Source organism: Nomascus leucogenys, chromosome 2 (genome assembly GCF_006542625.1).
Source record: "Nomascus leucogenys isolate Asia chromosome 2, Asia_NLE_v1, whole genome shotgun sequence".
In the NCBI taxonomy this organism is placed as follows: domain Eukaryota; kingdom Metazoa; phylum Chordata; class Mammalia; order Primates; family Hylobatidae; genus Nomascus; species Nomascus leucogenys.
The window spans coordinates 142,588,235-142,610,747 of NC_044382.1; the positions used below are offsets into that span (position 1 = coordinate 142,588,235).

Below are 22,513 nucleotides of genomic sequence, written 5' to 3' on the forward strand. Positions count from 1 at the left end.
TAATTTCTCTTTCATTTGACAGAGTTCTCTTCCATTTGAAAGACTACATATAAACCATTTAAAAAAGTGAGGATCAATTCCATTTCAACAGATAATAAAATAATGTAACTTTGTTAGCTCCACTATGCCTGATAATTCTCCATTGTAACATTTTTATTTTAATTTTTATATTTTACTTTATCTTACTGGGTTTACCTTTTTTAATTTCACTTTTTTATGCCCTCCTTCTCTTCCTCTTTTTCTTCTTCTTACTCTTCTCTTGTCTCTGTTTTTTCTCTTTTCTTCCCTCTTTCCACTTGTGGGAAAGAGCAAGAGAGCAATGAACAAAACAGATAAAAATATCAGTATTCTTGGAGCTTATATTCTCGGAGAGAGAGAGAGAGAGAGACAATAATCAAGTGAAATATATGGTACAGTAGAAGCTGGTAAGAGCTATGAAGAAAATAAAGTTGAGGCAGGAGTGGCGTAATTTTAAATAGGATGGTCATTTAAAGCTCAGGAAGAAGGTGGCATTTGAATAAAGATTTGAAGGAAACAGGAATGCAAGGCACGTGTCTACCTTTGGAAGAGTAGTCTGGACAGAGGGAAAGGCCAGATAAACCACACAGAAATGGGGTATAGATAGTATACTCATGGAGCAGCCAGATGGTCCAAGTGTTTGGAGCACAGTGGGCAAGAAAGAGAGTGGTAGAAGTCAGAGAGAAACCTGGTGGTCAGATCATGAAAGATTTTGAAAATCCATTTTCAATCTGAATGAAATTGGAGAACATTAGAGAATTTTGAGAAGGCGAGTGGTATGATCTAACTCAGGTTTTAGTGAGATTAAATAGGGAAAACTCAAAGCAGGGAAATAACTTAGGGGACCATATCACCAATCCAGCTGAGAAATTATGGTAGCTTGAGCCATGGGTGCAACGGTGAGAGTTGTGGTATGGGTAGAGTTTAAAGGAAAACCAATAAAATTTCCTGATGAATTGTTGTAGTTTGCGAAAGGAAGAGTCAAAAATAACACCAAGGTGTTTGATCTAATCAATTAGAGGGAAAGAACTGGCATTAATTGAAATGGGGGAAATTGCTGCTGGGGTCAAGGAGTTGTAGAGAAATATAAAGAGCCCAGTTTTAGGACATATTATGGTTGAGATGTCATTAAACATTCAGGAAGAGACGTGGAGTTGTCAGTTTTCAGCATATTTAAAGCCACAGGACAGAACAGCAGGAGTTATTGTGGATGAAGAAATAACAGGGCTTTGGGGCAACTGAGTATGGATAAATTGACGAGGTGAAGAGGAAGCAAGAAAGAAGACTGAAAATATATCACCTGTGAGAAAAGAAGAGTGTGGGTATCCTGAACTCCAAGGGAAGAATGTGTTTCAAGGAGGAGAGAGCAATCAACTGTGTTAAATGTTGTTAGCTTAAGTAAGATAAAACTGAGAACTGATAATGGCTTTAGAAATGTGGATGTTATAGCGACCTTGGTGATGGTTTGTTTTGTCAAGTGTTTTGGGATAAAATCCTGAGACAGATTCAAGGAATAGTGGGAGGAAAAAAAGGTGGGAAAATGTAATGGTAAATGGAGGAGAAAGTATGATCATGAGAGTGGGGTTTCTGAGATGAGAGAATTAATAGCATGTCTGTGTTAGTAAGAGAGATCCAGTAAATAAATCCCTGGATTGTGGACAGTTGATTCATTCTAACAGGAGAAAATGCAGAACACACGTGATGTTGCAGGAAGGTGAACAGGTATGGTGGTGGGTTCTTGGAGGAGGTCACTTCTGTCTTCTGCTCTTTTCTTAGAGATTATTAGAAAAGTTAAAGAATGAGAAATGAGATGTATTATTGGGGAGCGGAAGTGTGAAATAATCCTCTAAGAGCGTGGGACAGTGAAGGCATGAGGGAACTATAGTGTGATTGCAGAGAAACATTGAGTGTGCACAATTGGCATATTACAGCATGTGTGTACTTACCTGTAGTGTTCTTTAGAACCCGATGTTTATACACAGTCCCACATAAGGATTTGTAACTAAGTTCTGTATGCAGGTATCAGGCACTAAGTATATTATGAATATACTAGTTTTTATTTTCAATTATTTTAGTCTAATAAAATACTTTAATTAATATTTAAATGTATTTTCTATACATGGAAAAATATTCAACATGCCAGATTACAAATGGGCTATAAGAGACCAATGTATAGATGTGCCTACTTAAAAGCGGTAACGTTTATACTGTAAAGGCTGTAAGTGTGCAAATGCAGGAAGACATTAAGAACCCTTCTACTTACCGTTAATTGCCGAGTTAAAATAATTTTTTAAAAGACAATAATCTGAATATCAAGTGACTTTTGACTTTAACCGTGTAAATAAAGGAATCACTTTTGTTAGTAAATGGCCAATAAGAAGCTCAAAATTCTGATTGGGCGCTTAATTATTTTGTTTTGCTGAAATCAGAATCACTCTATCTCATGTTTTTTGAATAAATGAATTTGGTCCTCTTCTCTGATGAATAACTGGACTCAAATTTTATCGCATGATCATGTGTGTTCATGGAGGACATCAATCTTGGATTGACGAGATTTACCTTGAATTTATAATATGTTCTCATTTTATATGCAATGATTGTCATTTGTTAATTCAGAATAGGTTACTTCAAATAGAATAAGGATGTCATGCTTGGAAGGCTCTCTCGTGTGATGCCCAACTCCACACCTCTTTGTTGTCACTCTCACCTTCATAGGAATGACTGAGGGATAATGCAGTGGCAAACTTAGATAAGTGTCACTCATCTCATTTACTATTTTATATATTCTCTTACATCTAGACTAAAAATAATTGGATGTTGCTCCAAAATTCTGTTCTTCCAGTTTCTTCTAAAATAAAATTATATGTGTGTATGTCTTTGAATAATTAAATACACAAGTCTGTTTCTTTGCTATTAATGTCAAAACAGTTTTGTGCAAAACTAATATAAGACTAATGACAAGAAATATCTTCTTCAGTGATAGTTTGTAAGATCTTTTGATTGTAAAAACAAGCTCTGCTCTGCCTTCATAAGAGGAATTTTCACTTTCCATTTGCCCATCTATCTTATTGTATGTGCATGTGTGGGGGTGGTTAGGGGGTGTTTATGGAAACATCTATGAACAGCTTTGTTCTCTTTTATATTGCTCTGCAAACCACAAGCTATAATTATCTCCAGCCAGATTTTATTTTCTTCGTTTTTATTTTGCTTATATTGATTCCTGTTGAGGTTCATAAATAGTTGAAAACAATAATAGATGTGCTAAAAAGAAGAACCAGTGAATTATGAAACCAATACATAGGTTATTGTGTTCTGATAATGTAACATATAATTTAATCTTAGAATTTTATTTCTGTTAAAATCTATATTTTTCAGCTTATTTTAAAATAATTTGTAAGTGTTTAGAAGATGCATTGATTACTAAAATATTCTTCACATCAGCATTTCAACATTTAAAACATTTTTACTTTTAAGAAAAGGCTTGTTGGAATTTTATATGCGTATAAAATTTCCTATAGGGCTAGGAAATCTAAAAATCTAAAGATTTTTTAGACTTGACATCGAAAGCACAATCCATAAAAGGCTAAATTGATAAATGAGGATTTATCAAAATGAAATTTTACTTTGTGAAAGCTTCCATGAAGAGGAAGAAAAATCAGGCTACAGACTGGTCGAAAAGCAATTGCAAACCACCTATCTGAGAAAGGACTAGTATCTAGAATATATGAAGAATCCTCAAAAGTTGACAGTTAAATAAACAATTAAAATATGGGTGTTATGGACTAAATTGTTTTCCCAAAATTTATGTTGAAGCCCTAACCCCAATGTGACTATATCTGAAGACAGGGCCTTTAAGGAGATCACTAAGGTAAATGAGGGTGCTGCCCTAATTCAATGGGACCAGTGTCCTTATAAGAAAGAAACTCCAGAGACCCTGTTCTCTTGTGCTTACTCAGAGGAAAGACCATGTAAGGTCACAGGATGAAGGCAGTCATCTGCAAGCCAGGAAGAGAGGTCTCACAACAGAACAATCCTGCCAGCACCTTGATCTTGGACTTTTAGCCTCCAGCACTGTGAGAAATAAATGTGTTTTTTAAGCCACCTGACCTGTGAGATTTTGTTACGGCAGCCTGGGCAGACTAACACAATGGGCAAAAAACATGGAGGGAGATTCAACCAAAGAAGGTATACAGATGGCAAGAAAGCACATGAAATGATACCCAGCATCATCAACCGCTAGGCAAATGCATATTACATCCTCAATGAGACACCACTTCACGCCTTTCAAAAGGACTAAGATTAAAAAAAAAAAAATAGTGCCAACACAAAATACTGGCCAGTATATTGAGAAATGGGATCACTCATACATTCATGGTAGGAATGTCAAATGACAAAACCACACTAGAAAACCATTTAGTAGTTTCTTTTTGTTAATTTTCTATTTTACTTTAAGTTCTGGGATACATGTGCAGAATGTGCAGGTTTGTCACATAGGTGTATATGTGCTACAGTGGTCAGCTGCACCTATCAACCCATCATCTAGGTTTTAAGCCCCGCATCCATTAGGTATTTGTCTTAATGCTCTCTCTCCCCTTGCCCCCCATCCCCCGACAGGCCCCAGTGTGCGATGTTCCCCTCTCTGTGTCCATGTATTCTCATTGTTTAACTCCCACTTGGAAGTGAGAACATGTGGTGTTTGGTTTTCTATTTCTGTGTTAATGTGCTGAGACTAATGGTTTCCAGATTCATCCATGTCCCTGCAAAGGACATTAACTCATTCTTTTTCAAGGCTGCATAGTATTCCATGGTGTAGATGCGCCACATTTTCTTCACCCAGTCTATCATTGATGGGCATTTGGGTGGGTTCCAAGTCTTTGCTATTGTAAATAGTGCTGCAGTAAACATACATGTGCAAATGATTTATAATTCTTTGGGTATATGCCCAGTAATGGCATTGCTGGGTCAAATGGTATTTCTGGTTCTAGATCCTTGAGGAATCGCCACACTGTCTTCCACAGTGGTTTGCAACTCTCATACAATCCAGTGATTGTACTCTTGGGCATTTTCCCCAGGGAACTGGCAGCTTATGTTCACATAAACAATTGGACACAGATGTTGACAAAAGCTTTATTGGTAATAGCTGAAAGCTATGTAGGTGTCCTTCTGCAGGTAGATGGTTAAATAAATTTTAATACATCCATACCATGGAATACTACTCAGCAGTAGGAAGAGATGAACTATTGATACAAAAACAATATGGGTAAATCTTCAAAGAGTAATTCTGGGCCAGAAGTGGTGGCTCACGCCTATAATCCCAGCACTTTGGGAGGCCAAGGTGGGTGGACCACCTGATGTCAGGAGTTCGAGACCAACATGGCCAACATGATGAAATCCCGTCTCTACTAAAAATACAAAAATTAGCCAGGCATAGTGGTGCGCGCCTGTAATCCCAGCTACTCAGGAGGCTGAGGCAGGAGAATCGCTTGAACCCGGGAGGCAGAGGTTGCAGTGGCCAAGATTACACCACTGCATTCCAGCCTAGGTGACAGAGCAAGAATCTGTCAAAAACAAAAATGAGTAATTCTGATTTTTTTTAAAAGCAAGCCAATCTCAAAAGACTGCATATTTTATGCTTTTATTTGAGAGCATTCTTGAAATGACAAAATTATAGGAATGAGGAACTGATTAGTTGTGCCAGGCGGTTAAAGAAGGGGTAAGGAGGGAGGAAAGCGGGTTTAGCTGTGTGTGGGAAGCATGAAAAATACATGGCAACAGAAATGTCCTGCATCTCAGCGTCAACGTCACTATCCTGGTTTTGACATCCTACTATTGTTTTGTAAGGTATGATCATAGGGGGAAACTAGGTAAAGGGTGCATGGAATCTTTCTGTGTTATTTCTTACACCTGCGTAAGAATCTACAAAGATTTGGAAATAAACATTTTAATTAAATCCATATTTCTGGCTTATTTCTTTATTAAGCATTCAGAAAGGCTCATTTGAATAGTGAATGATTCCTTGCTTTGGCATTTCTATATTTCATTTTATTTTGCTTTTAAGAAAGGTAGTGTTAGCATGTTATATGCATTTTGATTTTAAAAGTAAAATGTATTACCTTGAAAAACAATGTGTTTTTTTAATACTGTTCTTTTATAAACAGCTTTATTGATATCAAATTCATATATTACACAATTCAGTAATATAAAGTGTGCTATTCAATGGCTTTTAGTATATCCACATTGTGTAACAATGACTACACCAATTTTAGAACATGGTCATTACCCTGAAAAGAAACCTTACCCCTCTGAGCCACTGCTCTCCCTCAATTGCTCCATCTCCCTAACCCTGGGAAACCACAAATCTACTTTGTCTCCGTAAGTCTGTTTTTTTGCAAAAAGGAATTCTATAAATGTTTAGCAAAATAATTATTTTTAACAGTACTTATAGTCCTAGCATAGTACTAAGTTAATTTTCCTGAATTGACTTCATTTTTAACTTTCTATATGAAATTCAATACTTAGTACATCTTCCTCTTTTACGTGAATGACTATATGGATTTATTCTTTTATATAATTTACTTTATTCTGGTAAGATAAAAGGTAGGGTTTCTAGAAAATTATTATTTTATTTGTTTATTATTTTTTGATGTAGAGTCTCATTCTGTCATCCAGGCTGGAGTGCAGATGCGTAATCTCGGCTGACTGCAACCTCAGCCTCCCAGGCTCAGGTGATTCTCCTGTCTCAGCCTCCTAAGTAGTGGGGTTACAGGCATCTGCCACAATGCCTGGCTAATTTTAGTGTTTTTAGTAGAGACAGGGTCTCATCCTGTTGGTCAGACTGGTCTCGAACTCCTGACCTCAAGTGATCTGCCCACCTCAGCCCCCCAAAGTGCTGGGATTACAGGCATGAGCCACTGTGCCTGGCCTAAAAAATTATGCTAAAATCTTAGAACCCTATATTGAATTGACAATGATGTAGTTTAGAGAATTTTATTTTTACTTTTGTATGATTGTTATTTAAAATTTTTCTAGATACATAATACTTATGCATATTTATGGGGTTCGTGTGATATTTTGTTACATGCATAGAATGTGTAATGATCCAGTCAGGGGACTTAGGATATCCATCACCTTGAGCATTTATCATTTCTGGGAGTTGGGAGCATTTGAGTCCTTTCTCCTAGCTATTTTGAAATACACACGACAATGTTCTTAACTGTAATCACCCCAGTGTGCTGTTGAACATGAAGCTTATTCCGTCTATCTAACTGGAATTTTGTATTCATTGCCCAATCTCTCTTCCTCTTTCCCCTCCGCCATTTCCTGCCTCCGGTTACTATCGTTCTCCTCTCTCCCTCCATGAGATTAGGGAATTTTAAACCACCTAATCCATGGAATGCTGTCTTCAAAAGCCTGCAGCTCCTGCTGCTCCATGCCTGCTAAGCTCTGTTTCCTCCCTCTCTTTGCCCTTCCTTTCTCTGAGGTGGCCCAGATTCTGGTGGGTGTCCCTCAGCACAGTGTGTAAAGGGCTGGGATACCGCATGCCATTAACATTATTTGATCATGGAAATATTGGCCTTTGCTTTCTTTATAATTGTTTTGAATTAGCAGCAATTTCTTAACCCAATAAAACTTCCTTACCTCATTTTCTACCTTTTGTGAATGTATAAAATAGTCTCCTAACTAAATGAAATAGACATTATTATGTATATGAGAGTGCTGAATATGCCTAAAGTAATAAATTGGTTTCATTGCTATGAAAGCATTCATGTACAGATAGCAGCAATTCAAAGAATTGTTCATCTGGTTCAAGCAGTTCCTTGAAGCCTTCTATATGATGCTTTATTGAGTTAGTTATGATATAATATGAAAAAAATTAATGTTATAATATTACCTAATTTAAACCTTTAAGTAATTATGAGTGTTCCTCTTTCTAATCAGACAAAATAAGATTTAATAACATTCCATAATGTGAAGTTTATTTTTATGTTAATATATAACATTTAAACAAAAAGGCATCTAATTCCTTCTGAAAACAGATCAGCTAAGAACTTCTAAGAAGGCAAATGTGTTGTTATCCCTGACTTGAAATTTTACATTTTCTTGCATTTATTTTTTCCTAGAAATCCAAAGGTCTAGTATAGGAATAGCTGTAAAAGGGACATAAGGAATAGGCTTGATGTGACTCTGATAATATATGGTTTCATTTGACTCTGGGAGGAAAAACTTCAAAGTAGATTATTAGTTGAATAAATTCAGCTCTAAAATTGTCCACAGACGAGCTGAGAATTGATTTTTGAATCAGATCCACAAGAAAAACAAACAAAAATAGATATAAGCATTATTTGGTCTAGAATTTATACAAAGTAAATTAAAATTCAAGAAACACGTAAAAGCAAAGTCAAGTTTGTGATTTTTAACTCTGGAGCTTGGTATCTGTTCTCTGCTAACATAACGAACTGTTGTTTTGAAATTGCTGTTTTCCGACATCAGAGGATCAATATATCTTTCTTCCGGGAAGGTAATTTAGATAGAATTTTATCCAGTGTAGGGAATGTGTGTAGAGGCAGTTGCTTAAAACTAAAGATGTATATTTGTATTTGATGTGCAGAGAACTTGCTGTTGGCAGCAGACAATACAGAGTTCGTTTCTCTGATTTTACTCCTCATCAGCCACATGTATCCAGTCGGATTTCACTCCTGTCAGCTCATGCTCTTGCATTTATATTTGATTTTCCATAGTTTTTGCTATATATGGTTCACAATATTTTTTCAAAAGGAAAGTTGTAGATATGAAAAAAGGAACGAGAAAGTAAAGATAGGTGGTATTTGTGCAGCAATTATAATTAACTTTATAGTCTACATTTTTTTCAGATCTCTTAATTTGTATCCCAACCTTTTCAACATTTTCTGCCTATTTTCAGCATTTGTAAACATTTTGAGAACACTTTTAATTTGCTGTTCATCTACTTCATTCTTATTGGCAAAGTAAGAGATAATTTTGAATAAAAAGAGCATTTTCATGAGAATGTCAGCTTGGACAGAGTAAGTTGTATGTTGGTTTGTAATTAGATGAGACTATTTAGAATGCCGGTCTGAGTTTAGAAAATCACAAGGCCCATTAAGGAAAACAGTTTCTGTAACTCTGTGAAGTGTGTGTATTAGAAGCGTTAGAACAAAAAATACTGTGAGCTTCTCTGGGGTTTTTGTTTAAAGCAGGTAAGTGTTTTAATTTTGAAGTTATAAAAGATTGCCTATTTATCAATGTTTGGCAGATCGTATAATATCGCTTTGGTGGAGGATGTGCTATTGAGGCTGAGGATATTTGTTCCATATAAAATAGAACATTTAGACCATTTCTGTAATGATCATTCTTACTCTCTATTGGAAAAAATCCAGGATTTCAATTCCTGTAAAATCTCTTATGATATGCTCATATCTTGTATACTACATAGTTGACAGAAAAAAAGAACAGATTTGTATAAATAACTTTTTAAATAGCAAAAATGCTAAAAATAGAAAATGTAATTGTCATTCATTTTATTTCATGAATTTGTTTTCTTTTTGAAATTTTTCTTTTTTTTTTTTTCACAAAACAGGATCATTTTGGAATTCAGCTTCCTTTGATACTGAGGCTTCATATCTTCATTTTCCTACTTTCCATGGAGAACTTAGCGCGGATGTGTCTTTCTTTTTTAAGACAACAGCTTCATCTGGGGTATTTTTAGAGAACTTGGGGATTACTGATTTTATACGGATAGAGCTTCGCTGTAAGTCTCCTTTTCCAGAGGTGTATGAGATTCTATCATTTAGTAGTAAATCTTTTAACTGATTTTTAAACTACTCGTGTTTACTTTATCATCTGATTCTTTTCATTGCGCCCCTTTGAAAAACTCAATAATATTAACTTACCCTGTTTGTAAGAAAATAATTTGATACTTAACGTTGTGATAATTTGGGAAAATAACTGGTAGTTTCTTCTACCAACTTAAATGCAGTTTTAATTTCAGTTAATTAAAACTAAAACACAATTTTTTAGTTAATTACAAATTACTTAATCAACCACTCATTTTGATATACTTCTAAGCTGCTATTATCTTAATATCAAATGTGTATAGCATGCCTTAAAAATTATGTAAACTTTGAGTCACTGTAACAATTATTTTTACATACAATGCCAGTTGCTATTTAGTTTCCTTGCCTTGGATAAATAGCTTTACTTTTTATCAATAGGAAAAATTAGCTCTGAGGAGGACTATCTTAGAATACCATTTTTTTTTCAAAAATGTGAATGTATTTGGCCGGGCGTGGTGGCTCACGCCTGTAATCCCAGCACTTTTGGAGGCCGAGGCGGGCGGATCAGGAGGTCAGGAGATCGAGACCATCCTGGCTAACACAGTGAAACCCCGTCTCTGCTAAAAATACAAAAAATTAGCCGGGCGAGGTGGCGGGCACCTGTAGTCCCAGCTACTCGGGAGGCTGAGGCAACAGAATGGTGTGAACCCGGGAGGCGGAGCTTGCAGTGAGCTGAGGTCGTGCCACTGCACTCCAGCCTGGGCGACAGCGAGACTGTGTCTGAAAAAAAAAAAAAAAAAATGTTAATGTATTTAACTGTCTCATTTCACATCGGGAGACCTAGGTCTGTGTCAGTGTCATGAGTTTCAAACAAAAGCATTCAAACCATCTATGTTGGTTATCTTTCTATTCAGCGATTGTTATGCTGTAGTGCTGTTCCTAAGTATATTGGAGACTCGGCACTCCACCATAGGAACTCACCAGAACAATCTTTATGTGTAATATTTCCAGCTCCGACGGTAGTGACTTTTTCATTTGATGTGGGGAATGGGCCTTTTGAAATCTCAGTGCAGTCACCCACCCACTTCAACGACAACCAGTGGCACCATGTGAGGGTTGAAAGGAACGTGAAGGAGGCCTCCCTTCAAGTGGATCAGCTGACACCGAAGACACAGCCCGCCCCCGCTGATGGGCATGTCCTGTTACAGCTCAACAGTCAGCTCTTTGTGGGTAAGTTCTCTTTTTAAGCAATCGTTTAACTGTATGATGTATGTTCAGAAATGGCCCAAGATAAAATAATACCAACTGTAAAAACAAGGGTAGTAACAACAAGCAACACTAACAAATCACCACGGATTCAGAAACTATGTGGAAACTGGGCCAAGTGCGTCATTTCTTCCTCATAACCAGCTTGTGAAACAGGTATTAGCCGTATTTTACAGATGAGATAGCTGAGCTTACAGGGTTGACTTGCCTACAGAAATTCATCTCATAAATGAGATTCAGATTTGTGTTTAATTCCTATTTGCATACCTGCATTCCTTTTTTTTTTTTTTTTTTTTTTTTTGACAGAGTCTCACTCTGTCACCCAGGCTGGAGTGCAATGGTGTGATCTCAGCTCACTGCAACCTCCGCCCCCAGGGTTCTAGCAATTCTCCTACCTCAGCCTCCCAAGTAGCTGGGATTACAGGTGCCGACCACTACGCCTGGCTAATTTTTTTGTATTTTTAGTAGAAATGGGATTTTGCCATGTTGGCCAGGCTGGTCTTGAACTCCTGACCTCAGGTGATCCGCCTGCCTCAGCCTCCCAGAGTACTAGGAAGACAGGTGTGAGCCACTGCACCCAGCCTTACCTGCTTTCTTAATATTACAGGTTACATGATGGGTTTCAGCTTATTTATTTATTATATTAGTGTTTTATTATGATACCAGGAATGTTTATCTCTGTTCTCAGAATTGTTGAGGAAGCCTTCTTTGATGAGGAAATCATCCAGCCGATGCCAGACATTGGACACTCCCCCGGTCCCCCCGCCCTCCGCCCCACCAACCACCACATCAATAACAGGCCAATAGCAAAAAGAAAAGAAAGGAAAACAAAACAGATACCCATTGTGTATAGAATTCATGTTTGACAGTTTCACCTGTTCCTCTGCTATTTTCCCTCTTTTTGCCCATTTTTTTCTGATATTTTCTGGTCACCTTCTTAATATTTATATCAGAATGTTGTTCCTTTATTTCCTAAATCCATTCATGTGGCATTTATAGGTTTGATAGTGGAATCCTTCTGGACGTGTTTGTTTTACTTTGAATCTTTGCTAATTAGTTTGTAGAAATTATGGACCATGAATTATCTCTTACTTGATCACTTCTCATATATTTTAACATAAATGAAGACGTAAAACACTATAAAGCAGAATAAATGATAAGTTATTAGAAATTATACTTCAAGGCCAGGCATGATGTAGTCCTAGCACTTTTGGAGACCAAGGTAGGAAGATTGCTTGGGGCCAGGAGTTTGAGACCAGCCTGGGAAACACAGCAAGATCCATCTCTACAAAAAGTAAAAAATTAAAAATATTAGGCAGGCATGGTGGCACTCACCTGTAATCCCAGCATTCGAGAAACTGAGGTGGGGGAATGGTTGAACCCAGTAACTGGAGGCTGTGGTGAACTATGATCACGCCACTGCAGTCCATCCTGGGTGACAGAGGGAGCCCCTGTCTCAATAACAACAACAAAGAAATTATTTTTCAAGAATTCTCCAGAGTTACACTTTTGAAGAAAATTGATCAGATCCCCAAACTAGTTCAACCATTGTGGAAGTCAATGTGGCGATTCCTCAGGGATCTAGAACTAGAAATACCATTTGACCCAATCATCCCATTACTGGGTATATACCCAAACGACTATAAATCATGCTGCTATAAAGACACATGCACACGTATGTTTATTGCGGCACTATTCACAATAGCAAAGAGTTGGAACCGACCCAAATGTCCAACAACAATAGACTGGATTAAGAAAATGTGGCACATATACACCATGGAATACTATGCAGCCATAAAAAATGATGAGTTCATGTCCTTTGTAGGGACATGGATGAAACTGGAAAACATCATTCTCAGTAAACTATCGCAAGGACAAAAAACCAAACACCGCATGTTCTCACTTATAGGTGGGAATTGAACAATGAGAACTCATGGACACAGGAAGGGGAACATCACACTTCGGGGACTGTTGTGGGGTGGGGGGAGGGGGGAGGGACAGCATTAGGAGATATACCTAATGCTAAATGACGAGTTAATGGGTGCAGGAAATCAACATGGCACATGGATACATATGTAACAAACCTGCACATTGTGCACATGTACCCTAAAACCCTAAAGTATAATAAAAAAAAAAAAAGAAAGATAAATAACATTTCTGCAATTATTCAGAGATTTTTGGTAAAAAAAAAAAACAAAACTCATTATAATTTCTGTACATATAGATGTGTGTGGGTGTGTATGTGTGTGAGTTTTGTTCTTATTAAATTCATTGTAATTTCTGAATCTAAAAACTAGAGGTTTTTTTCCATTCTGGAAAAAAATAGGTATTATGTCTTTGAATATTGCCTGTTTATTTTTTATTCTGGAACTCCTATTAAACATATGCTGGGTTTTGGCCATTAAAAAAAAAAAAAAAAAAAAAAAAGAAAACACCATGCATACTACTTTATAACCTAAAAAAAAAAAAAAAAAAAAGACAATTGATCAGATCCCCATTACACCTTTTATTTCTTAAGAGTCTGATCTTATTAACCTTCTGTCACTGGAAAGGATGAAGCGTATTTGCAACATATTTGTGGAAGACATTTTTGGGATTTCCAATACATTTGTATAATTCCTTTTTTGATAATTTATTATTTCCTTTACTCAAATATTTAATGAATAGCTTCTATGAGTAAGGCACTATAATAGACAATCTAATCATGATCTTGTGACCACTTGATTGACTTACTTAAGGGTATGAAAATAATAAAGAATGTATGAGAAGAAATACATAACTTTTAATAACACACTAGAAACTCAGTCAGGAAATTGACAAAGCTATTTCTTGAATTACAAAAAATGAGAGATGGCCACAACAAAAGGTATGGCAATTTAACATCTGTCAGTAGCTTGGAAATAGCCTTACTATTCTTGGAAATTGAGAGGTTGAAATAGTCCTCAAATTTTTCAGTGAAATATGCTGCAGTTTGCCTGTGGATGACCTTTCATTCTTGGTATGAATTTTCAGCTTCATGAGATGGAGTCACTGTGTGTTGTGTCGTGTAGGAATCCTGGCCTTAACTTGATTTCAGAAAGTTGTAATGAAGCACTAGTATGTCATCAGAAAACTGCTTTAAAACAGACTTGAGTCTTTTAGCATCGATCATGTGATATAATTTTAATAAGGATCTGAAAGATTTTGTCTTCATGGAGGCAATTGGTTAGGCCTTTGACCTCACTATATGTGTTGAAATGTAAGGATGGGTGTTATTCCAAAGTTTTATAAAAAATAACTGTTGATTATATTTAAGTCAAGTCACCAAAAATAAAAAAGATGAGGCAACATAAAGATTTGTGAAAAAAGGTGACATATACTGTTAACACAAATCTGTTTATACAATTTCCTCCTTCCTGCTCACAGACAACTGTGAGCAAGCTGACATGATTTAGTGTGGTGATACTAAGGGAAGAGCTCATAAAAAAGAAAAAAAAACCACTTGTAGTCTTGGGTAGAGAAAATCTCTGGCTGTCAAAAGACCACATGAGGGGCTTGGTTTTATCTTCACCTCCACCAGAGTGAACTAGTCTGTTAGGAAAGGGCTTCAATCAAGTTGATAAAACAATGCTTGCAAGACAAAATATTCATTTATCAATTTACAACATTGCTATCACACAAATCAGAATTGAAGAAAAATTGTAGCTGGAGATATTTTTTTTTCCCTGTAGGCAGACTCAATGAAAGACACATTATAATTGAAAAGGTTATACTGAATTAGAGTGTGGTGAATGAAAAACTAATTTAAAAAATCAGTAGTAATTAGAGCCAATTTAATAAAACACCTACTAGGACCAAAGAGTTCTGTGTCTTCCTGAGAGTATATTTCAGTGGAAGAGAAGACAGAAGCAATTAAAAAAATCTGTCTATCCATCTATCTGGAAAAAAATCTATCTATCTATCTATCTATCTATCTATATAGAAAAAATATATATAATATAGAGAAAAATATATATATAGTTTTTATAGTTTATAGTTACATAGTTGCATATTTCAGTGGAAGAGACAAGAGACAGCCAATAAAAAAGAACTATTTGTATATATAAAAAACTTTATATAACTATATATAGTTTTATAGTTTATGTGTAGTTCTAAGCTATATATAAACTATAAAACTATAGTTATGTAATTTATATATAAACATATATTATAAACTAATATATATAAACTATTATATAAAATATATATAAACTATATATTGTATATAGCATAGTATATATTATATGTAAACAGTATAAGCTATATAGTTAAACTAGTTAGTTTATACTTAAGCTAAACTATATAGTTTATATATAACTATATATAATTACATATATAACTATATATTATATAACTATATATAAACTATGTAACTATAGTTTTTGTATATAGTTTATACATATATAAAATATATAGTTTATTTATATATAGTTTATATATAATTATATATCATCATATGTATGTATCCATACATGTGTGCATGCATGTGCATGCACATACATATATACATTTTCAGGCAGTGATAAATACCATAAAGTAAAAAGGATAGCATGGAATCAGGCAGTGATTTGTGTTGGGGACTTCTATTTCAAGTAGGGTGGTCAGTGCAGTCTTCTCTGGAGTCCTCTCTAGCGACGTTAGCAGAGTCCTCCTAATGTGAGCAGAGGCCAGATGAAACAGAAGAGAAAACCTTGTGAACATCTGAATAAAGAGAATTCCAGGCCGTGGCTCAAAGTGGTGGGAATAAGCTTTAGGGACTCAAGGAACAAGGAAAAAAACAATGTGGCTGGAAAGAATCCGAGTTAGGGAAAGTATGATGGGAAACAAGATTGAGGTATATATCAGACCTTGTAGGGCCATGGCGAGGACTGTGGATTTTACTCTAAGGAATCAGAGGAGTGACATAATTTACAATTTTCAAGCTCTCTCTTACTACCCAGAGGGATATGGATGGAGGAAATGGAGGGCAGGCAGGCTATCGCAGTGGTCCCTCTGAGAGATAAAGGTGGTGCAGGCTAAAGTAGACATGTTGAAATTTAGATACACCCAAATTGCTAATGAATTGGTCATTGATGTTACTGTTTTACTATTTATCTGTGATAATATGCTTGGGGATTAAATGCTTCTTTGTAGGTCTTTGGTTTTCTCACGTTATTTGCCAGTTTTTGTTTTCGTTTATTTATTTTTGAGACAGAGTCTCACTGTGTCACTCAAACTGGAGTGCAGATGTGTGCTCACTGCTAACTGCATCCTTGATCTCCTGGGCTTGAAGGATTCTCCCACCTCAGCCTCCCAAGTAGCTGGTACCACAGGTATATGCCACCACACTTGGCTAATTTTTGTATTTTTTGTAGAAACAGGGTTTTGATATGTTGCCTAGGCTGGTCTCAAACTCCTGGACTCAAGTGTTCCACCGACCTCAGCCTCCCAAAGTGCTGGGATTACAGGTGTGAGGCACCACACCAGCCTAGCTTTGAATTTCACTTGGAGTTAGCTTTTCTTGTTTCCTCCTTTCATCTTAATTTATAGCAGTGATTAAAGCTGTTTCCTGGCTCCACAATCCAAATTATATACCACAAGCCATAAGCTTGCCAGGCTGCAAAGAGTCTCTGGTCCTTCTTCACAGGCCAGGGAAAATATTTCATCTTCTTCCTCTCCTTTGATGAGGCGCACCCGCTGTGTAATCACATTCTCACCAGTAAATTGGTCTTCTTTGTTTTTAGATTTTGTTCCAGCACATGTCATAGGTAGAAGGACCCTTCTCCCATTCCCTCGCATATTAATACCCTGAAATATGTTAGGGTTAAGTCTTGCTCTATTCTCAGAGCTGGTGCCTCCATGGGTGACTGGTAATCTCTACTTCAATCCTATATAATTGATTTTCTGGTTACAGTTTTAAAGGGTAATTTAATTCCCCTTACTTGCAAGTTCAAGAATTTAATTTGTGGTTCATCTGTCCATCTTAAGGATAATTATAGCTAATCAGCATTTTCAGTGTGCATATCGACTATCCTTTGTATCTGGATATGGGGCAAATGAATGAGGTAAACTTGATTCCGAAAAGTAAGTACAGTTTTCAGCATGACTTTATTCTCCTAATAAAAATGTTTTAAATACAGAGACTGATGGTAATCATAATAATGTTTAAACAAGTTTGGAGATTAAACATACAACAGGAGGACTATAGTTAATAAAATTGTGTGGTATTTGAGATTTTTGTTAAATATAATAGATTCGTCACAAAAAAGTAACTATGTCAGATTATAGATTGTTCATTTGCTTTATTACAGTAGCCTTTTACTACCTCTGTGTTTCCTGTAACATCATGTTGTAAACCTCAAATATACACAATAAAATTTATCTTAAAAATGAATATATTACATGAAAACACTGTTTTTATAATATAAGACAAGACTGAAAGACTGTTAGTGTTACTCATTCTAAGATAGATGATGTTATTGTTCCAGCATTAAGTAGTTTTGTTAAAAATGCACCTTCTTCTTGGTAAACAAATTTAGTAGAACCCTATTGTGGAATATTTCAAATAACAAAGTTATTTTAAAATATAAATATGAAATGTTAGAAATTTCAATAACATGGAAGTATATTAATGTGAGATACTATGTTTGACACTTGCAAATAAAATGTATAGATATTTGGATATACAATTTTGATTTAAATTATATTCTCCATCTTACTAACTGGGTCTGTGTTGATGATATTTATTAGCATTACTTTTTTTTTTAATTATTGTACTTTAAGTTTTAGGGTACATGTGCGCAATGTGCAGGTTTGTTACATATGTATCCATGTGCCATGTTGGTGTGCTGCAGCCATTAACTCGTCATTTAGCATTCGGTATATCTCCTAATGCTATCCCTCCGCCCTCCCCCACCCCACAACAGTCCCCAGAGTGTGATGTTCCCCTTCCTGTGTCCATGAGTTCTCATTGTTCAATTCCCACTTATGAGTGAGAACATGCGATGTTTGGTTTTTTGTCCTTGCGATAGTTTACTGAGAATGATGTTTTCCAGTTTCATCCACGTCCCTACAAAAGACACGAGCTGATCATTTTTTATAGCTGCATAGTATTCCATGGTGTATATGTGCCACATTTTCTTAATCCAGTCTATCATTGTTGGACATTTGGGTCGGTTCCAAGTCTTTGCTATTGTGAATAGTGCCGCAATAAACATACGTGTGCATGTGTCTTTATAGCAGCATGATTTATAGTCCTTTGGGTATATACCCAGTAATGGGATGGCTGGGTCAAATGGTATTTCTAGTTCTAGATCCCTGAGGAATCGCCACACTGACTTCCACAATGGTTGAACTAGTTTACAGTCCCACCAATGGTGTAAAAGTGTTCTTATTTCTCCACATCCTCTCCAGCACCTGTCGTTTCCTGACTTTTTAATGATCTCCATTCTAACTGGTGTGAGATGGTATCTCATTGTGGATTTGATTTGCATTTCTCTGATGGCCAGTGATGATGAGCATTTTTTCATGTGTCTTTTGGCTGCGTAAATGTCTTCTTTTGAGAAGTGTCTGTTCATGTCCTTCACCCACTTTTTGATGGGGTTGTTTTTTTCTTGTAAATTTGTTTGAGTTCATTGTAGATTCTGGATATTAGCCCTTTGTCAGATGAGTAGGTTGCAAAAATTTTCTCCCATTCTGTAGGTTGCCTGTTCAGTCTGATGGTAGTTTCTTTTGCTGTGCAGAAGCTCTTTAGTTTACTTAGATCCCATTTGTCAATTTTGGGTTTTGTTGCCATTGCTTTTGGTGTTTTAGACATGAAGTCCTTGCCCATGCCTGTGGCCTGAATGGTAATGCCTAGGTTTTCTTCTAGGGTTTTTATGGTTTTAGGTCTAACATGTAAGTCTTTAAATCCATCTAGCATTAAGTTTCTTGAGATTAACATTTTTTTTTAATTTGAGATGGGTCTGTCTCTCTCTGTCACCTAGACTGGAGTACAGTGGTGCAATCTTGGCTCACTGCAACCTACGCCTCTCAGGCTCAGGTGATCCTCCTGCCTCAGCCTCCAGAGTAGCTGAGACCACAGGCACATGCCACCACACCAGGCTATTTTTTGTACTTTTTTGTAGAGAGGCAGTCTCCCTATGTTGCCCAGGCTGGTCTTAAACTCCTGGGTTCGAAAGATTCACCCGCCTTGGTCTCCCAAAATGCTGGGATTACAGGTGTGAGCCACCATGCCTCGCCTGCAGATTAGCATTGTTGGTAATCTCTCAGAAGTGGCTGTTGCAATGAGACCACATGAAGGAATCCAGTGTATTTTCTCCATTGCTTCTTCACCCTCTCTGCTAAAGGCCAGTCATAAAGTATGTTCACATCTCAGATTGAAACTCTGAGGAAAGATTAATGCTTTAATTTCTGAGAAAAATCAGTAAAAATAAATAGAAAGCACTTTTAAAAATGTGATCCAGTTGGGCAGCAGTTATACATGACAATTGAAATAGGAATAAGGAAATGATAAATGGAGTTTCAGAGATGCAGCTAGCGTTCGCCTACATCACCCAAGCAATACAAATCAGAAGGCTTTTGAGCAATCCCTGACGTTTCAAATATTAAAACAATTAGCTTCAACTAATCTAAACTGTAGGATGTCATGCGAAGTAAAGGAAGAATAAAATAATGCACAAAACCCTTGTATGACTAAGTGATATGAATTAACATCAGCGTAATGTGATAGATTAGACACAATGAGCAGCAACGCAATGAACATCTCCTCCTCTGCTCCAGATGATTCCAGCCATCACATTACATTGCTTTTTATAATAAAATGGATTCGCCTTCTGTTTGTAGCCTGTCTTTCTCCATTTTTGTTCTTAGTTGTGTCATTGGGTCTTTACTATCCTTTTCATGTTCTTACACTTTGTCCTTTGTGCATGTGTGTGATTTATGCCTATCTTAAATAGTCCTATTCAGAACTGCCTCTTATTGTCTTTTAAAAATGTTTTAGGACCTAATGCTAATCAGTGTATTGAACACGTGCCCTTGACTTGCTCACACTGAGGACTTAGCATCCAGCCACTGCTGTTATCGTAGACTCACAAACATTCTCCAGCCACAGAAATGATGGAGAGAAAAGAATCAGTCATTTTTAAAGCTGAAATGTGACAGTGGTCATTTTCTCTTTTGGTTTGTAAACTCAGCATTTTCGTAGAAGCTTCTTAAATTAGCCTTGAATTGATTTTCGTTCAACCAGCTCCGCAATTTTTGTTTCCAGTCTCAATTCTTTTACTGACAGGTTTTTAAACAGGACTAACTTTATTTCAGCACTTTGTGACTCTCACCTGGAGGAGAAGTAAGGACCCCTGACAGAGTCAGAAGTAACTTGCTTTGCATTTGAATTGCATCGAATCTATAAATATTTATTGACTTTTTAGAGTGAACAGTTTCTAAAAACCACATGCAAAGGTTGATGTTGAACTCTAAACATATTGAAGCTCTGAGACTGTAGTGATTAATCTCAGCTGTGTGTGTGTGTGTGTGTGTGTGTAAACGTGTGTATTTCTGTGATTTCACCTGGGAGTGAAATTTCTAGGTCACGGCATATGCATAGGCTAAGCACAGAAAATAGTGCCATATCTCTATTCACCATTGGATAGCTTCCTTTCTAAAGTGGCTGTTCAGATCTGTTGCCCATTTTCTATGAGATCGTCTGATTTTTTTAAAAAACTTCATAAGAATTCTTTCTATATTTCAGATGAGTCCTTTTCATATAAATTTATTACAAGATCTTCGACCTCTCTGTGGGTTGATTGTGCTTTCATATTGTTAATAGTGTCTTTGAATGGACACAAGTTATTAATTATAATATATTCCAGATTTTTATTATGTTAATTTTGGTTTTTGATACACTAAAATATAGTTATGGGAAGAGAATATCAAGCAGCCTTAGGTTTGAATTCAGTACAATAAAGGTCACATTTCTCTTTAATATAATCAAATCATTTATCTTAATTACGCACTTCTCCCATCCTTGAGGCATCTTTTTCACGATTAGCCTAAGATGCCCCTAGTGTACTTTTCTATATCCAGTAGGTAAATCTTAGAAATCATTAACTGAGGTCAGAATTCAGATGGGATGTTTGGGGACAAGGAAATGTGATTATTCATCAATGAACAACAGTTGATTTTTCTAAAATAGGCTTCAGCATGGTCAAACTAGAGAGTTGCTCTGGCTTCAACGTGTGAGAAGTCTAAATAGACTCATTCTTTCTGCTGCTACTACGACTGGGGCACGTTTTCACCACTGACTTTGGTTCAGGGAAAAGTGACTGAATTTTCTGCCCATGACACTGTTGCTTACAACAGCTGCCTCTTTGAACCATGATAGTTCTTTGAACACGAGGAAGAATAGTCCTCTTCCTTTCCTCCTTTCCAGGACTTTGCTTAATGAAGAACATTGCATGACAAACTTAGAGCTGGGTCTCCAGATTCCCTGCCTTCTATATTAACCAACACCACTATTTCTGCAAGGCAAAGTTTTCTGCCAGGAAGCAGACAGGGTTGACGGTCCAATGCTTGACATATAGAAGACAACTTTTTCCCTTCAATCTCCTGACTTGGTCCTGCATGCCCTGTCACTTTTCTGCCCCAAGTTAATTTGTGACTGGGGCTTTGCCTGTTTTTCTTTGCCATAGTGTCAAAGTCAGGGAGTGTCCTTGTACTGTGCCAGGCAAATTTCTATAGCTTTGAATTTTAAAGAGAAGGTTGAGGATCTTGATTTCTTTATTTCCGTAAGGCCCCGGGTGAGGGGGTGAGTTATGCAGTTGTTCCTAATTAATTCTCAATAATATTCAAGCACAGCACATGAATAATTTGCCATTAAAAATTTAAAGTGTAATCTCCGAGGTCTTTCTGCCACAAAAGTAGTGGAAAATTGGCATAGGAAAGAATGAGATTCTACTCCATGACAATAACATCTGTCATGTATAGTAATTTCCTGAGAATAATAAACATGAGGAAAGGGTTTGGTGCTGGGTCTCTACTCAGCATCCAGACAAATTATTTAGATGCAAGACCTCAATACCATTACATAAGTGGACAGGTTCAGTTAAACTCAATAAACACGGAAAGGTTGGGCATTTGTTTCACAAGATACTGAGTGTTTGTGAAGTCCCGAAATTCATTATATCTGATATAGAATGGCAGGTAAATTGATAGAAAATTAATTGGAAGACAGTTCCAAACGTAATAGCTCAGTGGAAACATCCAGAATCAATTAACCAAACTGCAACTCATTTTAATTGGACACACTCTAACCCTGAAAAGGCACTGGACTCTTTAATTAAGTTTTCAAGCCCAATCCTATTTACATTAGCCACGTTTTTCGGAATAGTTACATCTGAAAATAAAGTTATTAACTTGAAACCTCATAGAAAAGGGAAAATTCT

The 22,513-nt window shown here is 36.5% G+C and overlaps 1 protein-coding gene across 4 annotated transcripts in view; it reads left to right on the forward strand.

The window, feature by feature from the left end:
• The window catches only part of CNTNAP4 (contactin associated protein like 4), a 334,483-nt gene that overhangs the window by 280,128 nt on the left and 31,842 nt on the right, over nt 1-22,513 (forward strand). For all 4 annotated transcript variants that reach the window (XM_030819122.1, XM_030819116.1, XM_003259972.4 and 1 more), the window contains 2 exons: nt 9,614-9,784; nt 10,821-11,039. In XM_030819122.1, the coding sequence (XP_030674982.1) occupies nt 9,614-9,784; nt 10,821-11,039 (390 nt within the window). The remainder of the gene's footprint in view (nt 1-9,613; nt 9,785-10,820; nt 11,040-22,513) is intronic.